Source organism: Coturnix japonica, chromosome 14 (assembly GCF_054131305.1).
Source record: "Coturnix japonica strain WE chromosome 14, WE-NBRP24, whole genome shotgun sequence".
Classification (NCBI taxonomy): domain Eukaryota; kingdom Metazoa; phylum Chordata; class Aves; order Galliformes; family Phasianidae; genus Coturnix; species Coturnix japonica.
In genome coordinates, this window is record NC_140676.1 from 9,342,617 (window position 1) to 9,364,631 (window position 22,015).

Below are 22,015 nucleotides of genomic sequence, written 5' to 3' on the forward strand. Positions count from 1 at the left end.
AGGCAGTATTTACAATTTTACAACAGAAGCTTCTTCAGATTCTCCATCAGACTGTCCATGTAGAAGTTCTGGATGCATCAAAATTCCAGAATAGAGAAAGATTTGACATACTGTTTTCTTTCATGAGACTGTGAAGATATTTAACTTCCACTCAGTGTTTGCAAACTTGGGATGCTTCCATGTGTCATACAGGAATAGTGGGTAAAAAGAGGCAGAGATGGAATTAAGCCATTATCTTACTGAGGCGTAAGTGATTTGATGTTGTGATGCACTTCAAGACTACCTTAATGCAATATAGCATACACACTAACTCATTAACTTTCATTAACATAAGCTAGACACTAAAATGATAAAGCAGTAAGAAGACAAGAAAACTAATCATTAGGACAGGTCTTACCCTTGTGACTTGAAAGCACACAGCATTTATTCAGTTAGGTTTTTCTGTGCAATAACAAAAATCCATTAACAGGAACCTTCTACATTCAGATTAAAACTAGAATTGGGTGCCTGGTCAATGCAAAGCTAAGTAAGAAGACAGCAATGAGAAACAGATGTTACAAAATTTCACAGTCAATTATTTAGTTTGTACTTGTTTGTCAAAGCTGTGTTATTGTCCCAGTATACATATCCAAATGTTTTGTAAGATTCCTCTGGGTGGAAAGCTACAAAACAATATTTGCTGTGAACTTTCAAACAGATCTTTCTGCACTTTTCTGCCTTGGAGCCCCACAGCAAAACTGTGTTCCCTCTTTGGTTTGCCTACAATCTTCCCTAATACTGACTGGTTTATCACTTCCAGTTAGCAGATGCAATTTCTGCCATTTCATTGTACAATCCCTTTTTCTAAATTACATGAATGTTACTGTTGTAGTCCATGGTAAAATCAATCTGTTGGCAGAATTCTGAATGTTAACGTTATTCTGGCAGCGTTGTTTCACAGGTACATTTACAGCGGTGTTAGCACCAAGCAGAGCAGCCATGGGGGCACGTTTATCTGAGTGCAGACTAATCTTGGTTTTTTTTAACGTGGGTTTTACAACCATTCACGAAAGGCCATTCCTGGGCTCCGGCCTTGTTATTGCAACACACACGCTGCAATGTAAGCACCTATATCAGAAGTGTTAAGCAAACGTATCCCTCACAGCTTGACACATTCAACTCTGGAAACGCTGAGCTGCCTTCCACGCGGTTCACACAGAGACAGCGCAACCTGATGCCGAGATAAGCGATGTCCCCACATCCCTAGACGTGTCAGTAGGGTGATGTCCCTCCTGCAGCACGGCCGGGCGAGGCGCACAGACAGTTCTACAAGGCCTTCCTTGGCCGCAGCTCGCTGCCACCCACCGCTGGCCACACGGCCCAGCTGCCCCCGGGCTCGGCCGAGCTGAGGCGGATCCCAGCACCGGCCGCGCCCCGCTCTCCCCTCACGCGGCCCGCCCACCGCCCGCCCGCGTTATGGATGCGGCCTCGCGCTGCGGCAGGAAGCTGTAGCGGGGCGGCCAGCACCCACCTGGGCTGCTCCACCAGCTGCACCGGGACGGTGCCGGGGGCGTCTGCTGCCATGGCGGCCCCTCCCCGAAGCCCCGGGCGGTGGCTGCGGCGGTCACGAGCCAGGCGGGCACCGTCCTTCCGGGTGGCGGAGCTGCCGGCCCGGCCTCCTCCGCTCTGGGCCGCTGATTGACTGAACGGCCCACAGCCACCTCAGCAGGGTTAAATGCTCGGGATGAGGGAAAGCACATCGCGATCCGTCACACCACATGGAGCCGGAGGTCAGCACGCCTCGGCCAGGCGGGTTTTTACCTCAGGTTAATACGGTTACAGAATTGGAAGGGAGGCTTTAAAGGACAAGCGGCCCCGCGAACAAAAACAAAGAAAAACATATAAAAAGCCGTTACAACACAGAGCACCCAGCAGATCTCTGGCGACACAATCCAGTGCAAACACCGCCAGGTCTCTGAGACACCACAGACCCTGCGGAGATACGAGAACACAAGGTTCGCACCAGGACGGTAAAAGCCCTACGAGCTCAGCAGCTCCGTGACCTCACAGAGTGACCCGGGTTGGAAGGGACCTCAAGGATCATGTAGTTCCAACCCCCTGCCTGGCAGGGCCACCAAACATACACCTTTACTAGATCAGGTTGCTCAGGGCCCCGTCCAACCTGGCCTTGAACACCTCCAAGGACGGGGCATCCACAACCTCCCTGGGCAGCCTGTTCCAGGGCCTAACCACTCTCCTAGTGAAGAACTTCCCCCTAACATCCAACCTAAATCTTCCCTCTTTTAACTTAAAACCATTTCCCCGTGTCCTGCTATTGTCAGCCCTTTCCAAGAGTTTACTTCCCTCCTGGGAGTAAGTTGCCTTCAGGTATTGAAAGGCTGCAATGAGGGCAAAAGACCTCTAAGGCTCTTTTTCTCCCTCACTTTAGGCCTTTATAAACCTGGAGCTGTGGTGTCTGCTCGGCAAACTCAGCAGCGCCCTGTAGCACAGCGCGGTGCCCGCATTCAGCCCCGCCCGCCGTTGCCATGGCCGGGCGGTAACACACACACACACACACACACAGCACAGCCCGGTACAGCCCGTCGCTCCTGCGCGGCAGCGGGTTCCGGGCGGAGCGGAGCCGCATTGGGCGGCGCCGCGCGGGGTTGTGGGAGAAGGGGCCGGTTCCTTCCCTCCCCCCGCCCGTCCTCCGGCCAAGATGTCTGACATGGAGGATGATTTCATGTGCGATGATGAGGAGGACTACGACCTGGTAAGGGCGCCACGAGGGGGGCGGAGAACGCGGGCAAGGGGGACGTGCGGCCTCGGGTGTGCGGTGGGTGCGGGCCGCTCCCCGCACCGCTGCCCCGCGCTGCAGGACGGGCTGCGCTCCCCGGGGAGGCCGCGGGCTGCAGGGGCTGCCGGGGTGAGACCGGCGTAAACTTGTGTTTCCTTTGAGCGAGCCGCTCGTTCCGCTGGTTGCGGAGTGCCTGGTTGGTAGTGATGCGTTTAGTGACGTTGTGGCATCAGGTCTCGTTCTAAGCTTTTACAGTTAAAAAAAGAAATAACAGTAGGAGGCCGCTCGCATTTAGCAACAGACAGACCGATTTACCCAGGAAAAAAAAAAGTGGGGATGTAATGGAGTTGTTTTATTCTAAGGGTTCACCGTTATTAAAAGCACTTTTTTGATATGAGGAAAGAAAGAAAAGCATTTTGAGATAAGTTAATGAACTAAATAGTTGTGACTCGAAACAAAATATGTTCTGGGTGCTCTGGTCAGTTATAGCTGATACCATCATCACGAATTGGGGCTCGAGGTTTGGCTCGTTTTCTTCATGTTTTCATTTGGGTTGTTTTGTTTGTTTTGCTTTCCTGAACTTTGCAAAGATTTTTAGAACTGAGGCACCCTCCAGAACCTCTCTGTAACTTAGTACTGCAATATATGTCATTTATTTCTGTTAAACCTGTACTTACAGCACAGCAGCTTCATTGAAAATCCCACCCTTTGCTTATTGGAAACTTAAAGGTTAAATTTGGTGATTGATTTAAAATACTGCATTTATTTTTCCATGTCATGGTGTTAAATAAGCAGCAGAGTTTGTGTCAAATATACACTAACAAACTGTGACTGGATGCTGTTTTCAAACATGCTTGAGGATGTAATTGCAGTGTCCAACAGGACTGTTTTGGAAAATGGTTGAATAAACCTCTTATGAAGACAGGGATTCGTTTCTTCTTTTCGTGTTGATATGAATAATTAACACAGGGCTATAAGAGGGTACACAGCTCTCATTTCAGAGTGCGTGCTGCTGCAGGGAGTTTAGAAACAAAGAGCACAGTGCAGGGTAATGCACAGAATAGTACAGAACTGAAAACAACAGAGAGAGCACTTGAACTGAAACATGAACTGATCATCTGAATCTCTTTCCAACTTCATCCTGAGTTTTCTGTAGACAGAGGAAGTGCTGCGCTGCCAAACAACTGATGGCTGTTCTATGACATGACAATAACAGCACATTAGAATTATTTCTGCTTAGTTTTCCACTGGATGAAAAGGGAACGTTTTTCCTGTAGGTGACCTCCCGCAGTCATAGAAGTTAACTTTATTTGTTGGTGATCTGTTCATCAGCGGAAAAAAAAGTCAATTATTTCTGGGTGGATGAAGCTAGATTCAGAATTTGCTAATAATGTACGCTGACAGCTTTGATTATAACACGGATTATTGCACTTTATGCTTCAATAAACAGGGTAATGTTTACTGGTGGTTTGGGAAGCCGCTACATTTTAATTGCTTCTTTGGGGCCTTACATGATTTCAGCCCAGGTTGCTTTCACTTGTTTCAGCTGAAGGGAGGAGGAGGAAGGATGGACCTTGGTGGCACCATTTCTGTTCTCAGTCCCTGAGAGCAGCTGTGCTTAGAACTGACTTTGACACTGAACTCAGCCTTTCTCTAGAAACCGATAATTCCAGGCACAATGACAACACATTGACAGTCACTGTAATCCTCTTCTTTAATTCTGTTTTGCTTTAAACGCGTAAGGATTTGTCTGTTGTGCTGTTAATGAGACATCTTATTGTGCGCTGCAATTCATTTTAAAAATTAATCAGGGGGGAGGTAGCCAAGTCTGTTTGCTGAGCAACTTTGTGTGTTTATGTTTGTTGTTGCATTATTTCAGTGCCTTCAGCAGAGGAGCTCTGTACAGTTTGCATGAAGGGCTGTTCTCATTCCTGGGAGGTTGCTACAGATTGATGAGGATCAGCGTGGCTCAGATGCCGGGGACATGCAGATTCCTGAGGGTTTCCCTGTTCAGACTGTGGCAGTGTTAACAAGTTTGCAGTTGCACGTTTTATTTCAGGCTGTCGGACAGGCAGCTCTAGGAAGCAAAAACCATTTCAGAAGAAATTTCTGTATGCTGTCAAACTTTATAAGCAATATTCTCAGCAGATGGAAAATATTCTGCCTTACTTTGATGCATCTTTAATAGATAGAGTTGAAATTTTGCACAGATAGTCACCTCTTCTCAGTCTTTACATTTCAGTATTTCCATCATTTAAAAAACTGTTTATGTGTGTCAATATATAAAGCAAAGAAGAGGCAGCAAAACCAAACATGCATAACTTGGCAAATGCCAAATCGGGCAGATTCAGTTTATACTCTTCTGTTTCTTTGTTGTATTTAATGACATTAATAATGTGATTGTAAAGGAGCATTCAGTGCATTTCACAAAGGACGTGGGATTCACTGCTCTTTGAGTTCATTACCTTTTCATATTTGATATAGATCAGTGTGTGTCCTGATACTCCATTTTATGCATTCTCTTCCGATTCATTTGTAAGCATGGAATAAATATATTTAGGGCTTATTTTCCTCATCATTATGATTCTCAAGTAATATTGAGGCAAAGAGGAGGAGTATAACTAGTGAGTAAATTCTTTCTTTCTGAACCTCGATAAGCTTCATATAAGTTCTGATTGTTATTACAGTTATTATTTTAGAGAAAGTATTTATCACTTTGTTGAGAAGTGAGCTCCCCCCAGCCTGAGAGGCAGTTCAGTGTGAAACACAAGTTAGCTGCCAGACTCTTAGAAAAGGGTGCCCAGAATTAGAGGAAGGCTGTGTGATAGCAGTAGGAAGAAAAGGCACTTAGTTTGGATACTGTTTACGTGTCGCAATGCCATTTTTCTGCCTGTAGTCTCCTGTTCCATTTCTGTGCATCTCTCAAGTTCTGCTTGAAGAAATAACAGAAAGGCAGAAGCAGTCATTCAGTGGAGCTGTGCTGACCCCATTGCAAATGACTGGCTGCACAGCCTAATTATTCCTGGTGTCAGTAACGGGCTGTTACCAGTCGTGGCATGAGCCAGCAGGCGCTGGATGGCTCACAGAGGTAGTGAGGAGCAGCAGAGAATTTCAGAGACCTGGAATGTAGAAAAGAAAAGCAGGGCCGCCAATGTGTGTTTGAGTAGTTGCAGACACAAATCACTGTTGTTTTTACCTTCATGTTTTATTCTGTTTTTAACTCCTCTTTTTTTTCTTTTTTTTCTTCTTTTCTTTTTTTTTTTCCTTTTTTTTTTTTTTCCCCCGCTCTGATTTCTTTCTTTATATTCAAGTGCCCACTCTGACAAATGCACATAGAAACTGTTCTTTGCCTGCCACACTGGTGCCAGGGACCACTGTGGTTGCCACTGTGGTTGATCGCTCTTGGGGTGTGCATTGAGCTCTGTGTTCATTCGAGATGAAATGTTCAAGAAATCTTGCTGGCAAGCTGAGAGAATAATGCATTGAGCAGTTATTTTCAAGGCTTTTTTGGTTGGACTCATTTGGGCATTTCTGTGTTTAAGAAAAAAACCCAAACCAAAACAAAACCAAAGGGCAACAGCAGCAACAAACCGAACCCACATCACTCACAGTGTTGTGAAATATCAGATGCTCGCTCTAAATGAGTTTGTGGACCTCCTAAATGCCATGGTTATGAAACAGGGTCAGTTGAAGTAAAATCCGATTTTTACCAGACTTGTTCTCAGAAACAATTGAACTTCACAAAAAAGAATGTTTTGAATCAGCCCAATGGTTGGAACTTGGTAAAGTTACCAGTAATTGAAAATGACAGCGACGAGGACATTGTTGTTAACAATGCTTAAAAAGGCACATCTCCACAGAAATAGAACTCTTTGTGTTATGGGGGTGTGTGTGTGTGCATGGAAAGTAATTCTTCACACAGACTTTCCCTTTTTCAAGAACAGATTTGCGAAGTGTGGTCCTCGTGCAGCAAACTGCACAATGTATGGGAAGAGAAAGTTCCGATTGCTGCTCCACGTGTAAATGAAGAGTTTAGGGGAGAGCCTTGAGCAAGAGAAGAAAATCAGTAACTAATTAAAGGCAGTTTTCAGAAAATGACAATTTCTTGTGTTTTTGCACACGTATCTATCAGGTTGGTGTATCATTGCCTGAGTGCCACAAGGAGCTGCTGCAGTCACTGATGTGAAGGTCCCCAGGCTTGTGTGTGTTCTGTCACTGAGGAGCAGGGCTGTGCTACAGCAGCTGGCTGCAGTCTCAGGGCTGTATTCACTGAGGCTCCAGCTGCAACCACAGCTCATTTTCTCACCCTCCCAAGCCACTGAATGTCAGTGGGCCTGTTCTCTGAGCCCATGCAGAGGTGTCATCCAGGACTTGCACAAGAAAGGGAAAAGGAGCGCTGGGACCAGAAATGAAAAGAGGGTAGTGAAGCACTAAACTAATTCCAACCTGCCTTTGCTACTGGAGAAACTGAGAATGAATCCATGCTGTAAATGCTATATTTAAAGCTGTCGGGTTAATTGTCTTCTGCATGTGTTCATCTTAGAAGCCAAGGCTTAGTGTTTTAAAAATGTGATGAGATGAGTTTAGTAAAAACTCAGTGCACTGAAGACCTGTAAATTAAATTAGTTCCTTGGTGCACTTCTATTAAAACTTCTTATTATATTCACTTCTATTAAAACTAAAGAGCAGAGTGAGATACCAGGGAGGTCTTCTCTACATTACAGATGAACTAACTAGTAATTTTTCTTCTCTAAAAAGCGTCTGATAGGATCAGATTGTCTGTAACTGACATTTGTAGTGGAACAATACTTAAGTGATACCACAGCTATTTTTTAGCTGCAGGTCTTTCTAAGCTGTATCAGGGCTGTATAATTCTCACGAGTAATAATTAATCAAGCACTTGTTTGTTTTGTTCCTTACAGGCGGGGATTTCTAAGATCAGTTCTGCATAGTCAGGTTTCATTTGCTTTTATTTGTTGTGGTGATATTGATGCCCATTTAAAAGTATTACCAAGATCTTCATTAAAAAATTCTTAGGCTTATTTTTAACACTGAGCAGAGCTAAAACGTAGCGCACAAGTACTTTCACATCTTGAAGTTACAAAGAAGTTACCTTTACTATGCAAGGTGTTGAACTGGGGAAGTTCAGATAGGATGCAGGGCAGTCAGAGGCTGAGGAAAGGTTGGGTTTTCAGTACCTGAATTTATTGTTTAAATAATTCAAAGTTTCTGGTTTTGACATTGGGAAGAGAACGTCTTTTTCTTAGTCTGAACTTTGAAGAGAGCTTCACACTTTCGCTTTTGGCAAAAGCTGAATGTTCTTGCATTCGTTCCATACTGCGTTAAACCACCTCTACATCAGAAGATAGTGCTGCTCCTTCTGAATTGATCATCAGCGCAACTAACACTGATGTTTAAATTAAGATGTAGCACCTTAGTGGCTGATGTTCTTGGTTCTGATTGTCTGTAGATTCACTTTATCATTTCATACTTAGTTCAGCATGCTTTAAATGTTTTCTTCTCAGACATTAATTCTAAATAGACCTTTTAAAGTAAGTGCCTTAGTTTTTGTTTTGCTTTTACTCTAAGGCTGTTAACAGTAATAAAAGTAATAATGAAACTTGATCATCTTGTTAAGTTCAGCATCCAATAAATACGTTTTATTCCTTGTCTTTATAATAGATACAGGATGCAAAGTGCCGCTAATCGTTACATGCTGATGGCATTTTTCCCATCTTAAAGCATGGTACTTGATGCCAGCTGCTGACCGCTGTAACAGCTGTTATGTTTGAGCTCTGAAAGCGTTCAGTAAGTTTAAATCACATGAAATAGCAGGCAGGCCTCTAGGTGTACCTGTATAAGCTGAATTGTCCGCAATACCTGTCAAGGTGTATGTAACTCATTGTGTCACCTCCTCCCTAGGGCAGCTTTCACAGATAGATGTGCCCTGCTAATAAACTACTTCAAAACAAGCTAAACCACATTCAGGAGCAAGCACTGCTTCCAGCATGAACTCCAGTGTAAATTCTCACTTTAGATTACAAAGGATTCCAATGCAGGGCCTCCACCAGCTGTTTTTAGGAGTGTGTGCTGTTAAGAAGAGCACTTTTCAGGAAGCCAGAAAGCTCTGTCTGCCTTTGAACTTGGAGACAATATCAAGATCTTAAATTTAATATGAGGCAAAGAGTCATCGAGTGAAGGAAAAATGTAGCGATGAGAGCATAGAACATTTCCTTTGATGCATTTCAAAGTGATTCCATTAGGAGAAGTTAATCTCCAAAATTACCATTTATTAGGATATTAATACATAATAAAGAATGAAAATAGTTTTATGGAATATTTAAGTAGCATTAAGAAAAGTGATCTGAAAAAGGGCTCCGTGCTCAAGCCCACACCCAGAATCACTGCCAGAGCCCGGATGAAAACATCGATGTTTCTGGCTGTAGGCTTATAGAGCACGTGGCTTCCTAAAAGGAATTAATTCAGTTTGCCTTCCTTTTATCTTTATAAATAGATACTTCTGCCAAAAATATTTGCATTTGTTTAGGTTTAGTATAAACAAGGCATCAAATGATTACATGCATCTTGAATGCTACCTTGTTTAAGCTTTGGCAGTAGGTGCCTTCAGAAGGTGCCACAGCTGGTGGCCTCGTATGTGTGTTCCTGCAGTTGCTCCTTCAGCACTGGATCAATAGGGTGAAGAACTGACAGAAATAAGCAAACCAGAATGTCTCACCAATGAAATAGACTTCTTGTTTGCTGTTTTCTTTGGAATAGTGAGTATTAATAAGGGGAATTCAGAAAACAGGCTGGCAGAATTTGCTAGCCTGTTCATTCTGTTGATTATTACTGAGTGCTATGCTTGGGGTAAGTATAAATAAGTGCATACGTGAGCAACTAGTCAGCATATAACAAATGGAAACATTAGGTGTGTGTTCTGAAGGGTGGAGGATTAACTCCTCAAGGACCATGTTTGTTAAAATTTGGGTCAGGGGTGAGTTCCCTTTTTCATTGGAGTTGAAGAAAACTAAAGAACAAACTTAAATCTTCTATAGTTTTAAAGGAACAGTTAGCAATACATGAATGGATGACAGAATATCTTTAGCGCAGATGAACAAGTACAATAAAATAAGAAATTGCCCCTTAAAGAAGGGCACCCAAATACACATGATTTATATTGTTAAAAGGGGAAGTTACTCTGATGGCAATAACATTTGTGGCTTAACCGGATTCTCTTAAACACTTCATGTACTGTTAACTGAGCACTCTCCAGAAGGAAGTTGGCTTGAGAATGCCAAGTTGTCAAATACCTTTGATGCATGTAAACCTCGAAATTATTATTTGAGATTCAACTTTGTTAGTGTAAAAAAAGTAACGTTGGAAGTAAGTACTTGCTGCTAGCGTGAGTGGTGGGTAATTATTTGATTAAATTGTTGTGCCTGCACTTCATCCCCACATACACTGACATCCCTTTAGCATTTTTCTGCTTCTCAGCAAAGAAACAGCTGGTGTTACCGTTACTGTTTCCTGAAATGAGGATGACTCTTCAGTATGTAGAAAGGCAGTTTGGAGATTCACAGAAGCTTTTTATACCCTCTCTTGCTGAATCATTACTTGAGCAGCAGCTCAGCCAGCGTCTTCACCGCAGATAGCAAAGGTCATGTAATGGGGCACCTCTTGGCAGCCTAGTGGCCAGCAGGTTTGCTTCCCCAATACAGAGATGGCACATGCTATTAGGCATCTGTCTTTAAACACTAAAATTAGTTGAATTTGAATAATACAGTCTGTTCTTGTCATAAAGGCAGAGTTGGTGGAGCTGTGAGTTCATCGGTCCGGAAACAAATCTGTTGAGAGGGAAGTGTTGGTGGATGGTAAGCTGGCCTGGTAGTTGGGTGAGAGAACATCATGAGTTCATACTTACGCTATGGAACTAGAGATTTTAGTATGCAGTCATTCCACGTCTGTTTGAACAGTCCATCTCACTATTATTTATTCTTTTTCAGTGAATGTTCCAAACCTTAATTTTTCTTTTTTCCTTTCTTCTTCTTTTTTTTTTTTTTTTTTTTTTTTTTTTAATGTAGGAATACTCAGAGGACAGTAATTCTGAACCTAATGTGGATCTGGAGAATCAATACTACAATTCCAAAGCTTTGAAGGAAGATGATCCAAAAGCAGCACTAAGCAGTTTTCAGAAGGTTTTTTTATTTATTTCATCTCTTTTACATTGATTATTGCAAGTACAGTATTTTAAAATGCTTGCAGTTTGAGTTATTTTCTGGAATTATAAGAGCCGTGTTTATATTTTAACTTTCTAATGTGCTAAGCTTATCATTGGCCTACTTGGATTCCTGGCTCATTCCCTTTCAGGATCGTGCTTAGGGAGCATCCATAGGACAAGCAAGTCCTATTTAATTACAGCACCAATATTCAGAATTTAGTCAGTTAATTAATCCTAAGTGTTGTTTTGTGTGCCAAGTTTAAAAAACAAATCCTTTTTTTCTTTTTTAAATGACTTGGCGTTTTCCCCAGGGTCTTACATAATGTATTGGTTTTGGTTTGCTGTCTGAATCCAAAGCTTTACATGGATAAATTCTGAATGACGTAGAGTTTCTTTCCTTGGTGTCAGTTTTAAGTTTTCAGTCTGTCACTGGGAAGCAATACATGAGGTGACTTTATGAATAAATAAATACCATTTTTACATTAAAGACTTCTGCCTAGAAGTCTTCATGATACGTGAAAAATGTATGGCAATTCCAAGTGAACACTTTTAAAGTAATTTTTAAGTAATCTAATTTAAGTAATCTAATTACTTTTTAAGTAATCAAACAGGATAGTTTGAGTCGTTTTTGGAGTGTGTTTCAACTTTCACTATATGTTTTCTTGGAACAGCAGTAAAGTTTTGTATTTAATGTTAGGCAACAGCAACACAGTCTGTAAATAACAATTTGCTATCCATGCATCAGCTAAGGTGTGAGAATAAAGAGACATGTATCCTTCTCTTGAATTCCTCAGTAATACTGAAAAAGTAGAACTGAAGAACAGGACAGAGTAAAACACTACTTTGTGCAGAATGACATTGTGGGGGGAAATGCTTTAATGGGGTATGTACATTTTGAAAGGGATGCAAGTCTGTTCAAGTTCCAATACAGTTTTAATAAACACTACTTTAAATTTTTTTCTCTTTCAGGTTTTGGAGCTCGAAGGTGAAAAAGGAGAATGGGGGTTCAAAGCTCTGAAACAGATGATTAAAATAAACTTTAAATTGGTAGGAATTACTTGCTTGAATAAATAGCATAAATACAAATTTGATCTGGAGGCCTTATAGTCTTATTCAGAATTATGGCTGTGACACAACTTTTCTTTTGCAGTCTTCAGTATATGTGGTGGTTGCAAGTTAAAGGCAAAGTGAATGCAAAATAAGTACTGCTGTTGGCTAAGACTCTCTTGAGAGTCTGAGGCTCAGCCATTGCTATCCTGAGGTATTATGTGGTTTCAGACTGCTAATATTGTATCTCAATACTTGTATCTCTGTATGTGTACTTCACCAGAGCAAATAAGTGAAAAATGATTTTATGCTGCATATGCAAGAATTCAAACAGTTGTACAGCCAACCCTATTTTGCCAATTGAGACAAGTATTTTGGATGTCAATTCTATGGAGCCTTAATCAAGTTATTCCTAATTTTGCCACTTAAGAATAAAGCAGTGATGTAAAAGTTCCTCACAGCAACCACTACTGCATAATCTGTCTGCTAGGCTTTGTTTCCTGTATGTATGTTTGCAAGATTTAACTCAGATTTTAATCACTGAGGCTAAAATGATGCAATTATGTTTTTCTTCATAGACTAACTTTCCTGAAATGATGAACAGATATAAGCAGCTATTGACTTACATACGAAGTGCAGTCACAAGGAATTACTCTGAAAAATCCATCAATTCTATTCTTGATTATATCTCGACTTCAAAACAGGTTAGATCATCAGTTCTTGTTTTGGTAGTTTTCCTTCTTGCGTCCTGAACTGCAGACTTCTTTGTATATGGTGCTCTGTTGTTTGGATTTTTGACTTATTTGGATGTTGTTGTGGTGTTTGTTTGTTTTTTAAGCAAATAAGTAGTTTGTGCTGTAGAGCTTTTGGTCACAGTGTTGGTAGTATAGAAAGAAGGCATCTTTGAACGTTTCTCTCTTTAGAAATTGCTTTTTTCATATGTTTTTTTTTTTTTTTTCTTTTATGTAGCAGCAATGGCTGTTACTATTTGTCTTCTGCTACACAATGTAAGAATTTATAGTGCTTGGTTATATAAGATGGGTTTTTGTAAGGTTGCTTTCGCTTTTATCTAGCACTGAAGATGACTGCCAATTTTGAAATGTGAATACTTTCCAGTGATCTTTATTTGATATAATGAAAGCAAGTTTACTTAGTTTTGTTATTTAAGAAGCTCTGTATGATTCAGTAAGATGCAGATCTTTCTTATTTTGAAGTTCAAGCATGCAGTTTTAGTTTGCTCAGATAAACTTTATTAACAGGTACAAATTTGCTGTTTACAATTATAGAATTCTGATTTTTTATGTCAGATGGATTTGCTTCAGGAATTCTATGAAACAACACTTGAAGCTCTGAAAGATGCTAAGAACGATAGATTGTGGTTTAAGACAAATACAAAGGTAAAATAAGTAACTCATTGTTTCTGCTATTTTTGTGATACCCTCAGCTAAACTTAAACTATAATTATGAAGTCTTAATAGATCTTAGTTGCTTTAACTTTTTTTTTATTACAGCTTGGCAAATTATATTTAGAACGAGAAGAATATGGGAAGTTACAAAAGATTTTACGCCAGCTGCATCAGTCATGCCAGGTACCTTTATACTCTAGTCACTGTAGCTTGGTAAACAGCATTGATTTTTGTGTCTTTTGTTGGCATTTGAGATGTGTTGCTGAGCTTTTTTAGTACAAAGAAAAGAAATACTGTGCTTGCTGTCTGTTTAATAACATTAATAACATTAACTAAAAGTGAGAAAAATGTTTTATTCTTTGCTTAAGGATGATTTTAAAGAAGTAATTCACAACTACTATTGATTAAATTTCATTTTAGTCAGGTGCAAGAAGAAGTGCATAGGAATAATCTAAAACCATAGACGCTTAGTTTCAAATGTAGTGAAGATTCCAAACAAGCTTCACTGCAGTCTGAAACTACAGCAGTTACTTTCTGATATGGAAAGGTGGGGGGGAGGGAGGAGGAATAAAGACAGCCATGCAGCCTGCTCTGCTTCTTCCTGTAGCCTGGAGAATAGGTTATAAATACATGTTAAATGGTTTTGTTATAGGCAGTAGGAGAAATTTATTTATTTATTTATTTATATCAATCATTATATTTGTATGCTGAGTGTTTTTTGAAATTGCTGTTCTCTGAAAACTTTACATTATTTGTTACTTAATCTATCCTAGACTGATGATGGGGAAGATGATCTAAAAAAAGGTACTCAGCTATTGGAAATTTATGCTTTGGAAATTCAAATGTATACAGCACAGAAAAATAACAAAAAACTTAAAGCACTATACGAACAGTCATTGCACATCAAGTCAGCTATTCCTCATCCACTGATCATGGGAGTTATCAGAGGCAAGTGAATCTTTCATTTAACTTGTTGCAGATTAGTGTACTGAAAATCTGACAGTTACTATTTTTTCAGTTTGAACTAGAATGACAAGGGATCCTGTAGGTTCATAGGCAGGCAAACCTGATGGGAATAAAGGACTACAAGTGCTGTGATTAGGGTCTTGTTTAATGTTTGCCTTCTGTAGGATTTTGAGCTTTGCTGCTCTAGTGCCCAAGCACCAGATGCATTGCTCAGTCGCGCAGGACAGTTGGCTACATAGAGGGTAGGAGTGAAGCAATAGAAGAACATTGGGAAGACCTGATCTGTTTGAAATGATGTCATACAACAGAGGACAAATGCATAAGGCTTGGCAGATTGCTATTTCTATAGTCCCCTTTTATAGATTAGTGCAGTGTCTTGCCCCATCAACATTTAAGATGTGTTTGAAAGTGGTATTATCAGTAAGGGTGAATTATAGTGAAATTGTTCTGTGTGTCTTCAAAGAAAGAAAAACTATTTACTCCCCAGTACTGATGTGCCTTCTCCCTTACTGTTGTGCAGGCAGTCTGAAAGTAGTGGGTACTTCAGGAATGACGGGAAATGAAGCGTTTCTCAATTTTTCTGTATACTGTTGCTCAACATGTTGAGAAAATTCCAGAAATACAGGATGTACATTACTTTTAAAGTTGAAATTGATTCAATTTTTACAGTATTTTAACATAAGGTTAAAATAATTACTGGCTGTGAGGATTAGTGTTCTTTTAAATTGTTAGTGTGGGTTGGTTTTGTATTTTTCCACTTTAGAAGAGGTTTGTTCAAATGGCAAAGCTTTGTGTGAAGGCTCCAGTGTTTGGGTTTTTGGTTTTTTTTCCTAGTGATTTTTTGGAGAATGAAAAGACTCCTGAAAATATTTCAGTAATCTATTTAGAAATAGCGTGGAACTCTTGACTACAATTATTGCAGTCAGCAACAAGCACAGAGCGTTCCTTTCTCTTTTCATCTCTGTTTTCTTTTCAGAATGTGGAGGCAAAATGCACTTAAGAGAAGGAGAGTTTGAAAAGGCACATACTGATTTTTTTGAAGCATTCAAGAATTATGATGAATCAGGGAGCCCCAGAAGAACCACTTGCTTAAAATACTTGGTCTTGGCAAACATGCTGATGAAGTCTGGAATAAATCCGTTTGATTCTCAGGAGGTACTTCAAGAGTTATCATTAAATCATTTAGGTTTACTGCCTCTTTTTTTCTTTTTGTCTTTTTTTTCTTCTTCTTTTCTGACTTTATAGGAATATTACCCAAAAGACAACAGTGGGGAAAAAAATATTTAAAATCTGAACATCCATGTTTTGCTTTCTGTTCTGTGTAGGCTAAACCATACAAAAATGATCCAGAGATTCTAGCAATGACGAATTTAGTAAGGTAAGATTTTAATTTTTCCAGAGAAAAGGAAAAAAACACCCCTATAGCATTCAGACAGCAATGGAGTAATTTTTTAAGTGGTGGTTTTTCTTTGCACAGCTGACATTTTATAGTAGTTATTGGGCAAGTACTTGTAGATTGATTGATTGTGGTTGTGATTATTATTATTATTTCTTCTTTAAAGCAACTTTTGTTTGCCATGACATACCTAAATATCTGTACTGTTCCAGGTAGGGATATGGAAACACGCTGTTATCTTCTGCTAAGTTTGCAATGGCAAATTCCCTTGAAGTTTTGTTGCTTAGTGCTGTGACTTGAATTCCAGGCTTAGTTGACTCTGTGATAAACTGAGGTGACTGACTCTCATGCTAAAGCCAGTAGAATAACTGCATGCCTGGATGTTTCATGATTACTAAAGGAGATTCATAATTTAGGAATATGAGATGAATTTTTCACGTGTTTTCCAGTATCCTTTAAATACACATGGAGATCAAAAGCATGCCTCTTTACCTCTTAGAGACAGCTGCCAGCTGAGAACTTTTAGGGTATTGACAACATCATCGTGGAAAATAAATTGAATTGAGGCAGCCTTTGCATACTCTGCTATATGAAGCTAACTTGTTCCATCCACTCTTTGCTTTATCAAATAATAAAAAAGAAAGCACCACATAGGAAAGCTTCCCACCTTTACTTGTAAAAAGTAATGCTTGTTCACATTTTGCAGTACACAGTCTCATATCACCTTGCTGTGATATTGCTGTGGTGCTGCACCATTGTATGCATACAAATCATTTCTGAAAGTAAGGATATTCATCCCTTATTGACATAATGATAAGTAAATGGTTTGGCAGTTCATTAACGGAATGTTTCCATTAATTCCACTTCAGGCATGTCTTTTCTACTTTGCTTTCATAGTTCCTTGTGAATTTGAGACAGAAGGAACTCCAGATGGCCTTACCCAAACTGATTTTATTCATATTCCTAATTTATATCTTTTATCTTGACATTTAACTGCTTTTATAAACTTAATAATGCAGTTAAGATAAGAAACGTGCAGAAGATAAAATCATTTCCAAGCACTGCAATCATGTTTTTAATTCTTGTACTCTACGTTGGTAACTTGAATGTGCTACATATGGTAAAAAGAGACTTTTGAAATAAGCAATAGAATATGCTTAACTGATATACCATTTAATTTTGTGTGATGCAGTCATCATGTGATACAGTCCCGTCCTCTCATGAGTCTGTTCATAAACTCCTGAAGTTCCACCTTAAATGTCACTGGTCTTTATATTGTCCCTCTTGATGATAATAATTCTTATCATTTCAAAATGTACAGAGACCATAAATTCACTTTAGAATTTGTTTCTAAAATGTTTGGTGTTGGTCTTGAGCAGGAATTGAAAGCCTGCATCGATCATTATGTGTTTCAGGCTAAATACTGCTTGCCTGTAGCTTAAATTAAGTTTCATTGGTTTCACTGAGTAGTCCCAGTAATGGCTGACTGTTCCCTTAAGAAAAAATGATAGATTTGAATTGTAAGATGATATATTCCAAGAAAAATGTTGTTTCAGTGGTTATAACTCTTACCTTTAAATGTTACTGAGATGCCTCTACTGAACAGTAATTGGTGTCTGAACCCACATTGTTTTTGTAACCTTTACTTGGATAACAAGATTGAGCAATTAAACTAAAAATTCATTACAAGTAAGAATCTAAACTGTATTATGCCAAAAATTAGTGATGGTTAGTCCTGATAAATCAGGCATTTCTTCTGTCTTTCAGTATTTTAGAATTCAATTAAATGAAGACATTCTAGGAAGAATTAAAACAACAACAACAACAAACCCTGGAATCTTTTTACTCATCTTTTTGTTGTTGTTTTTACATAACACAAGGATTCATTAAGCCAAATTTCAAATAATTATACTGTCTAAAATTGGCAGGTTTGGGGCTTTAGGGCTTTCTGTTTATTTTGTTTTTAAGTATAATGATCTGGAAAACAGAGTACACTTGCAGAAGAACTAAATGTTCTGAGTGAAGTTTTGTAAATGCTAACAGAAACTGAAAATAGAGAAAGGTCATTTCTGAAGCATTTAATCTTGAAATATATTTTCCTTATAAAGATTGTGAATGTTGTTATTTTTCACCAATGCTTAATATATATATATATATATATTTAGAAGAATGAAGCCTTAATGAGTCTGTTTTTAATTTTAAAAATATTAATTTAATCTCTCACTTTTTCTGAAGTGCCTATCAGAATAACGACATTACTGAATTTGAGAAGATTCTGAAAACAAATCACAGCAACATCATGGACGATCCCTTCATAAGGGAACACATTGAAGGTATTTTTACAGACTATTTCAGTCCTTTTTTTTTTTTTTTTTAATTTTTTGGTAAACTTTTATGGTTTACTTTCTCTGACAGAATGAGAATTCTTCGTTATTACTACTCAATAGATCATTCCTTTACTGTTCACTTTTTGTTTGTTAAAAAGGACATGGCAAACAGCAGAGGAAACTAAATATAATATCTCTACTGCTGTTACATACAGGCTACAGGTGAACTTCAGAGTCTTGTGGGGAAACTCAGTGAGATAAGAGAAGTGAATGCCTAAGGAAGTGAGTCTAACAGAAGTGGAAGCCAAAAAAAGAAGGACAGTTGAATTCAAGCACTGTAGGGAATTTGAGTTTAACCCCTTATATGAAGCCCGCTAGTGATACACAGGGAAAAAGACACTCATCTTCTTCAGTCTTTAATGATACGGACTGCATGTTCATAGCTAAGGTGTTTATATACCTTTTGTTATTCTTTAAATATCTTTTGTTTTATTGAGAAGCGTAATCTTGTCTTCAGTAATGCCACATAAAAAGTTCTTGTGTTACCAGTTAGTTAAGGATCCATTTAGCTTTCTCATTCTGTTAATTTACAGTAATAAGCTTCCATTTTATACAGATTTTCATTAACAGTGGCTGTGGAATTGTACCTATCCACAATCTGCCACTTCATGCAGGCTATGTTTTACCATTCTTCTGTTCCTCATCATAATTATACCATTAGGCTCTGACTTTTGACTTAAAATATGAAATTTAGAGGGGCAGACAATACAGTTAGTTTAAATAATTCAAGCTTTTACCAAGGAATATATTGCTCCCTGTTTAAAGAATTTTCAGCTTCATCTATCCATCCTAGAGTTACGTATTGCCATGCTGTCCCCTGAGAAAAAAGGATCCTTATTTTGCTGTGCTTTCCTGCTACTTATACATCACAGTATTTAGGCCTTCTTTCTTCATGGAGCTCTATTATATCTTTGTTAAATAAGTACTGTTGTTATACTTCTGGTTTTTTTTACAGAGCTTTTGCGAAACATCAGAACACAAGTGCTTATAAAATTAATTAAGCCTTACACAAGAATACATATTCCTTTTATTTCTAAGGTATGTCTCAGTGGAGCCTTGCATGTGCTTAAGTAAATGATAAATTATGAATAAAAACACTTAAATACAGTGTTTCCAGAAATAGAACATCTAAAGTATAATGTAAACTGTACTGTCATACCGATGCATTGCATTATATTATATTATAATGTGCACTGTGATATATTTCAGTAGTACACAATTACTGTATTCTACTTGCTGTAGAAAAGGACATTTTTGAAGAGAAATATAAAATGTTAGATTTGCATAATTATGAATTTTTATAGATATAAAAATCTAGGTTTTAATCTCTGGTTCAAGAGAGAATTTTCAAATATGTGTCGTGAAAGAGAACTGTGGTAACGGTTGTAAGACTGGAACTATTGATTTCATTCTCTAATCTCTAAAGAACAAAATCTAAAACAAACCTATTTATTTTAAATTCAATCAATGAAGGAACTGTTCTGGAGATTCCTGATTTTTTTTCTTTATCCTCTTCAGCCTTTTCTGAGAAGTTACTGATCTTTAGATTGTTGGCCGTGTTTATTTTGGCTGGAGATCTTTTGCTTGATAGATGACTTGTGAATGATATTTTTCAAACAGTAAGAAACAGAAATCTAACCAAGTTATATATGTGCAAATAAACACTGGAAGGATTTAATGTTGTGAAACAGAATACCAATGCAATGGCATTTCTTGTTTTTTTTTTCCCCTTTTTTTTTAAAGGAATTAAACATAGATGTAGCTGATGTGGAAAGCTTGCTTGTGCAGTGCATATTGGATAAGTATGTATTCTTTTTCTTGTTTACTTATCTGCTGTTACTTTAAAATAATCAAAGTATATAAGAAGCAATAAAACAGTGTTTCTGTGCTGAACAACAATACTGTTTGACTCTTAAGCCAAAAGTAATAATGCTGACTTTACTGGTTTGCTTGACTTATAAGCAAAGTATGTGAGCCAAGAGAATTATATATAGCAATTGCGTGGCATGTTTTTTTACTTTGATTTTGAATTACATAAAATAAAAATACCTGAATTGTGATTAAAATTTATGATTATTCTTAGTATTTGGTGCTTATACCTACATATATTCTCAAGTTCACAAATTATATTATTAGTATGATCTGCCTGACTGGAAAAGCTAAACAACAATTTATAAAACATTATTTTGGAGGGCCATCTATTTTATGTATTAGGAAAATGCTTCCCACATCTCCGTATTTCATGATTCCTTGTCTTTAATGAACTGTTTTCCTCATATTACTTCAGACTTTATATGGCTAGGCAGCTTGTCCAACAAATTAATTGCTCAATGGCTTAATTTAATTTGCTTTCTAGCCATAATGACAACTAAATAGTGTCACCCTCTTATGTAAGAAGACCTCTTTCTTTACCTCTTGATTGTTAGCTCCTACTGCTATGCACGTTAGTGACTGTAGCTATTTATTTGTTCCCTTCTAGCACTATACATGGCCGAATTGATCAAGTCAACCAGCTCCTAGAACTGGATCATCAGAAGAGAGGAGGTGCACGGTATACTGCGTTAGATAAATGGACCAACCAACTAAATTCTCTCAACCAGGCTGTAGTCAGCAAACTGGCCTAACACAAAACAAGCTTTTACAAACGTACTTAAGGCAAAAGTGCAGTGATGTAAACCTTAAAAAGAACTGGGAATGGCAAAACTACTGTCGGTTGGTGTGCCCTGAAATTATTGGAGTTATGGCAGAAGTGCTTTTTTGATCAGCTGGTTTGTGTTTTGCTGCTGCATTTATCCCAAGAAAAAAACAGCTTTAATCTCCAGAAGAAAACCAAAATGCCACGGGATTTATGCTGTATTGACATCTTGCCCTAAACATACAACATCCTAGTAATTTGTCAAAGGGCAGTTAATGACCAGAGAGAAGATTTTTGTCATGATTTTAAATACACTGACACATTACTGTTGGTTAAATTTAAAACATGTTTTACTTGCAGAAATTCTCACAGAAATAACCTGCAATAACTTGAAATGCATACCCTTTTGAACACTTCCTTTTCTCATGTATAAATTGAAATGTTTGCTGCATTTTGAAAAAATGTCAATTCTCCAAAAATGTGTCCGTATATTTCTGTACCTGCAGTGTAGTAAAGGTTTAGAAGAAACCCCATAATTAGTGGCATACTGTCACTTAGGTTTCAAGCAGCAAAATAAACAGTGCAGTTCAGAGATTGTACAGTTTGCTTCTTGATGTGCTTTCATTATACTTGATTTTACTTCCATTGTTTTTAAAGGAAGACGGATTATTTCATTTTCACCTCACTGACAAAGGATAATATGGAGATTTTAAGTCTGAACTTTGGTATCTGTGCTGTTCATTTTTTTCCGTGAAGTAGCTAAACGTAAATACTGAGAAGTTCGAAAACTGGCATTTAGCAGTCTAAGTTAACTGATTTTGTTGTTGTTTTTTTTTTATCTTGCAGTATACCAAACTTATTATTGCTATCTGGTTGATGTTGGTGAGCATTTATTTGGCACTGACCAAAAATTTGATCCTTTTTTATTTTGGTTTATTTAAGAGTACAGGTTTTCCAGGCAGTATCATGGGAATAGAAATGCAGACTCTGATTACAGAATGGTAGAATCACTAAGGTTAGAAAAGATGTCTAAGATCATCTACTCCAACCGCCCACCTGCCACCAATATTACCCATTGAACCATGTCCTGATTACTACATCTGTCATTTCCTTGAACACCTCCAGGAATGGTGGCTCCACTGCTCTCCTGGACAGCTTGTTCCAATGCCTGACCACTCCTTCAG

The 22,015-nt window shown here is 38.5% G+C and overlaps 2 protein-coding genes across 14 annotated transcripts in view; one reads left to right on the forward strand and one right to left on the reverse strand.

Moving 5' to 3' along the window:
- Positions 1-2,614, reverse strand: part of GALK2 (galactokinase 2) — a 49,415-nt gene extending 46,801 nt beyond the window's left edge. For 9 of the 11 annotated variants that reach the window (XR_014934343.1, XR_014934345.1, XM_015872921.3 and 6 more), the window contains exon 1: positions 1,511-1,585. Coding sequence is in view for 5 of the 11 variants with exons in the window: in XM_015872921.3 (XP_015728407.2) it covers positions 1,511-1,563 (53 nt within the window). In the remaining 6 variants the exon portion in view is untranslated. Of the gene's footprint in view, positions 1-1,510; positions 1,586-2,398 lie in introns of those variants that run through there. The other 2 variants (XR_014934344.1, XM_085515453.1) reach the window with 2 other exon arrangements.
- A 66-nt stretch (positions 2,615-2,680) lies between these two features.
- Positions 2,681-21,430, forward strand: COPS2 (COP9 signalosome subunit 2). Of its 3 annotated transcripts, none has more exons than XM_085515464.1 (13): positions 2,681-2,752; positions 10,858-10,971; positions 11,964-12,041; positions 12,620-12,745; positions 13,328-13,438; positions 13,553-13,630; positions 14,221-14,395; positions 15,390-15,568; positions 15,739-15,791; positions 18,045-18,142; positions 19,152-19,234; positions 19,940-19,998; positions 20,676-21,430. In XM_085515464.1, exons 1-13 carry the CDS (start codon positions 2,699-2,701, stop codon positions 20,818-20,820), a joined length of 1,353 nt encoding a protein of 450 aa, XP_085371590.1. In that variant the 5' UTR covers positions 2,681-2,698; the 3' UTR covers positions 20,821-21,430. The 3 variants fall into 3 exon arrangements, with proteins under 3 accessions (XP_085371590.1, XP_015728487.1, XP_085371591.1); XM_015873001.2 differs by having other exon boundaries at positions 13,349-13,438; XM_085515465.1 differs by lacking the exon at positions 13,328-13,438.
- The last annotated feature ends 585 nt before the right edge of the window (positions 21,431-22,015 follow it).

Coding starts and splice junctions, on each gene's coding strand:
- COPS2 (XM_085515464.1), top strand. CDS start 2,699: ATGTCTGACATGGAGGATGATTTCATGTGCGATGATGAGGAGGACTAC. Junction 2,753..10,857: donor ATGAGGAGGACTACGACCTG/GTAAGGGCGCCA, acceptor TTTTTAATGTAG/GAATACTCAGAGGACAGTAA. Junction 14,396..15,389: donor GATCATGGGAGTTATCAGAG/GCAAGTGAATCT, acceptor TTTTCTTTTCAG/AATGTGGAGGCAAAATGCAC.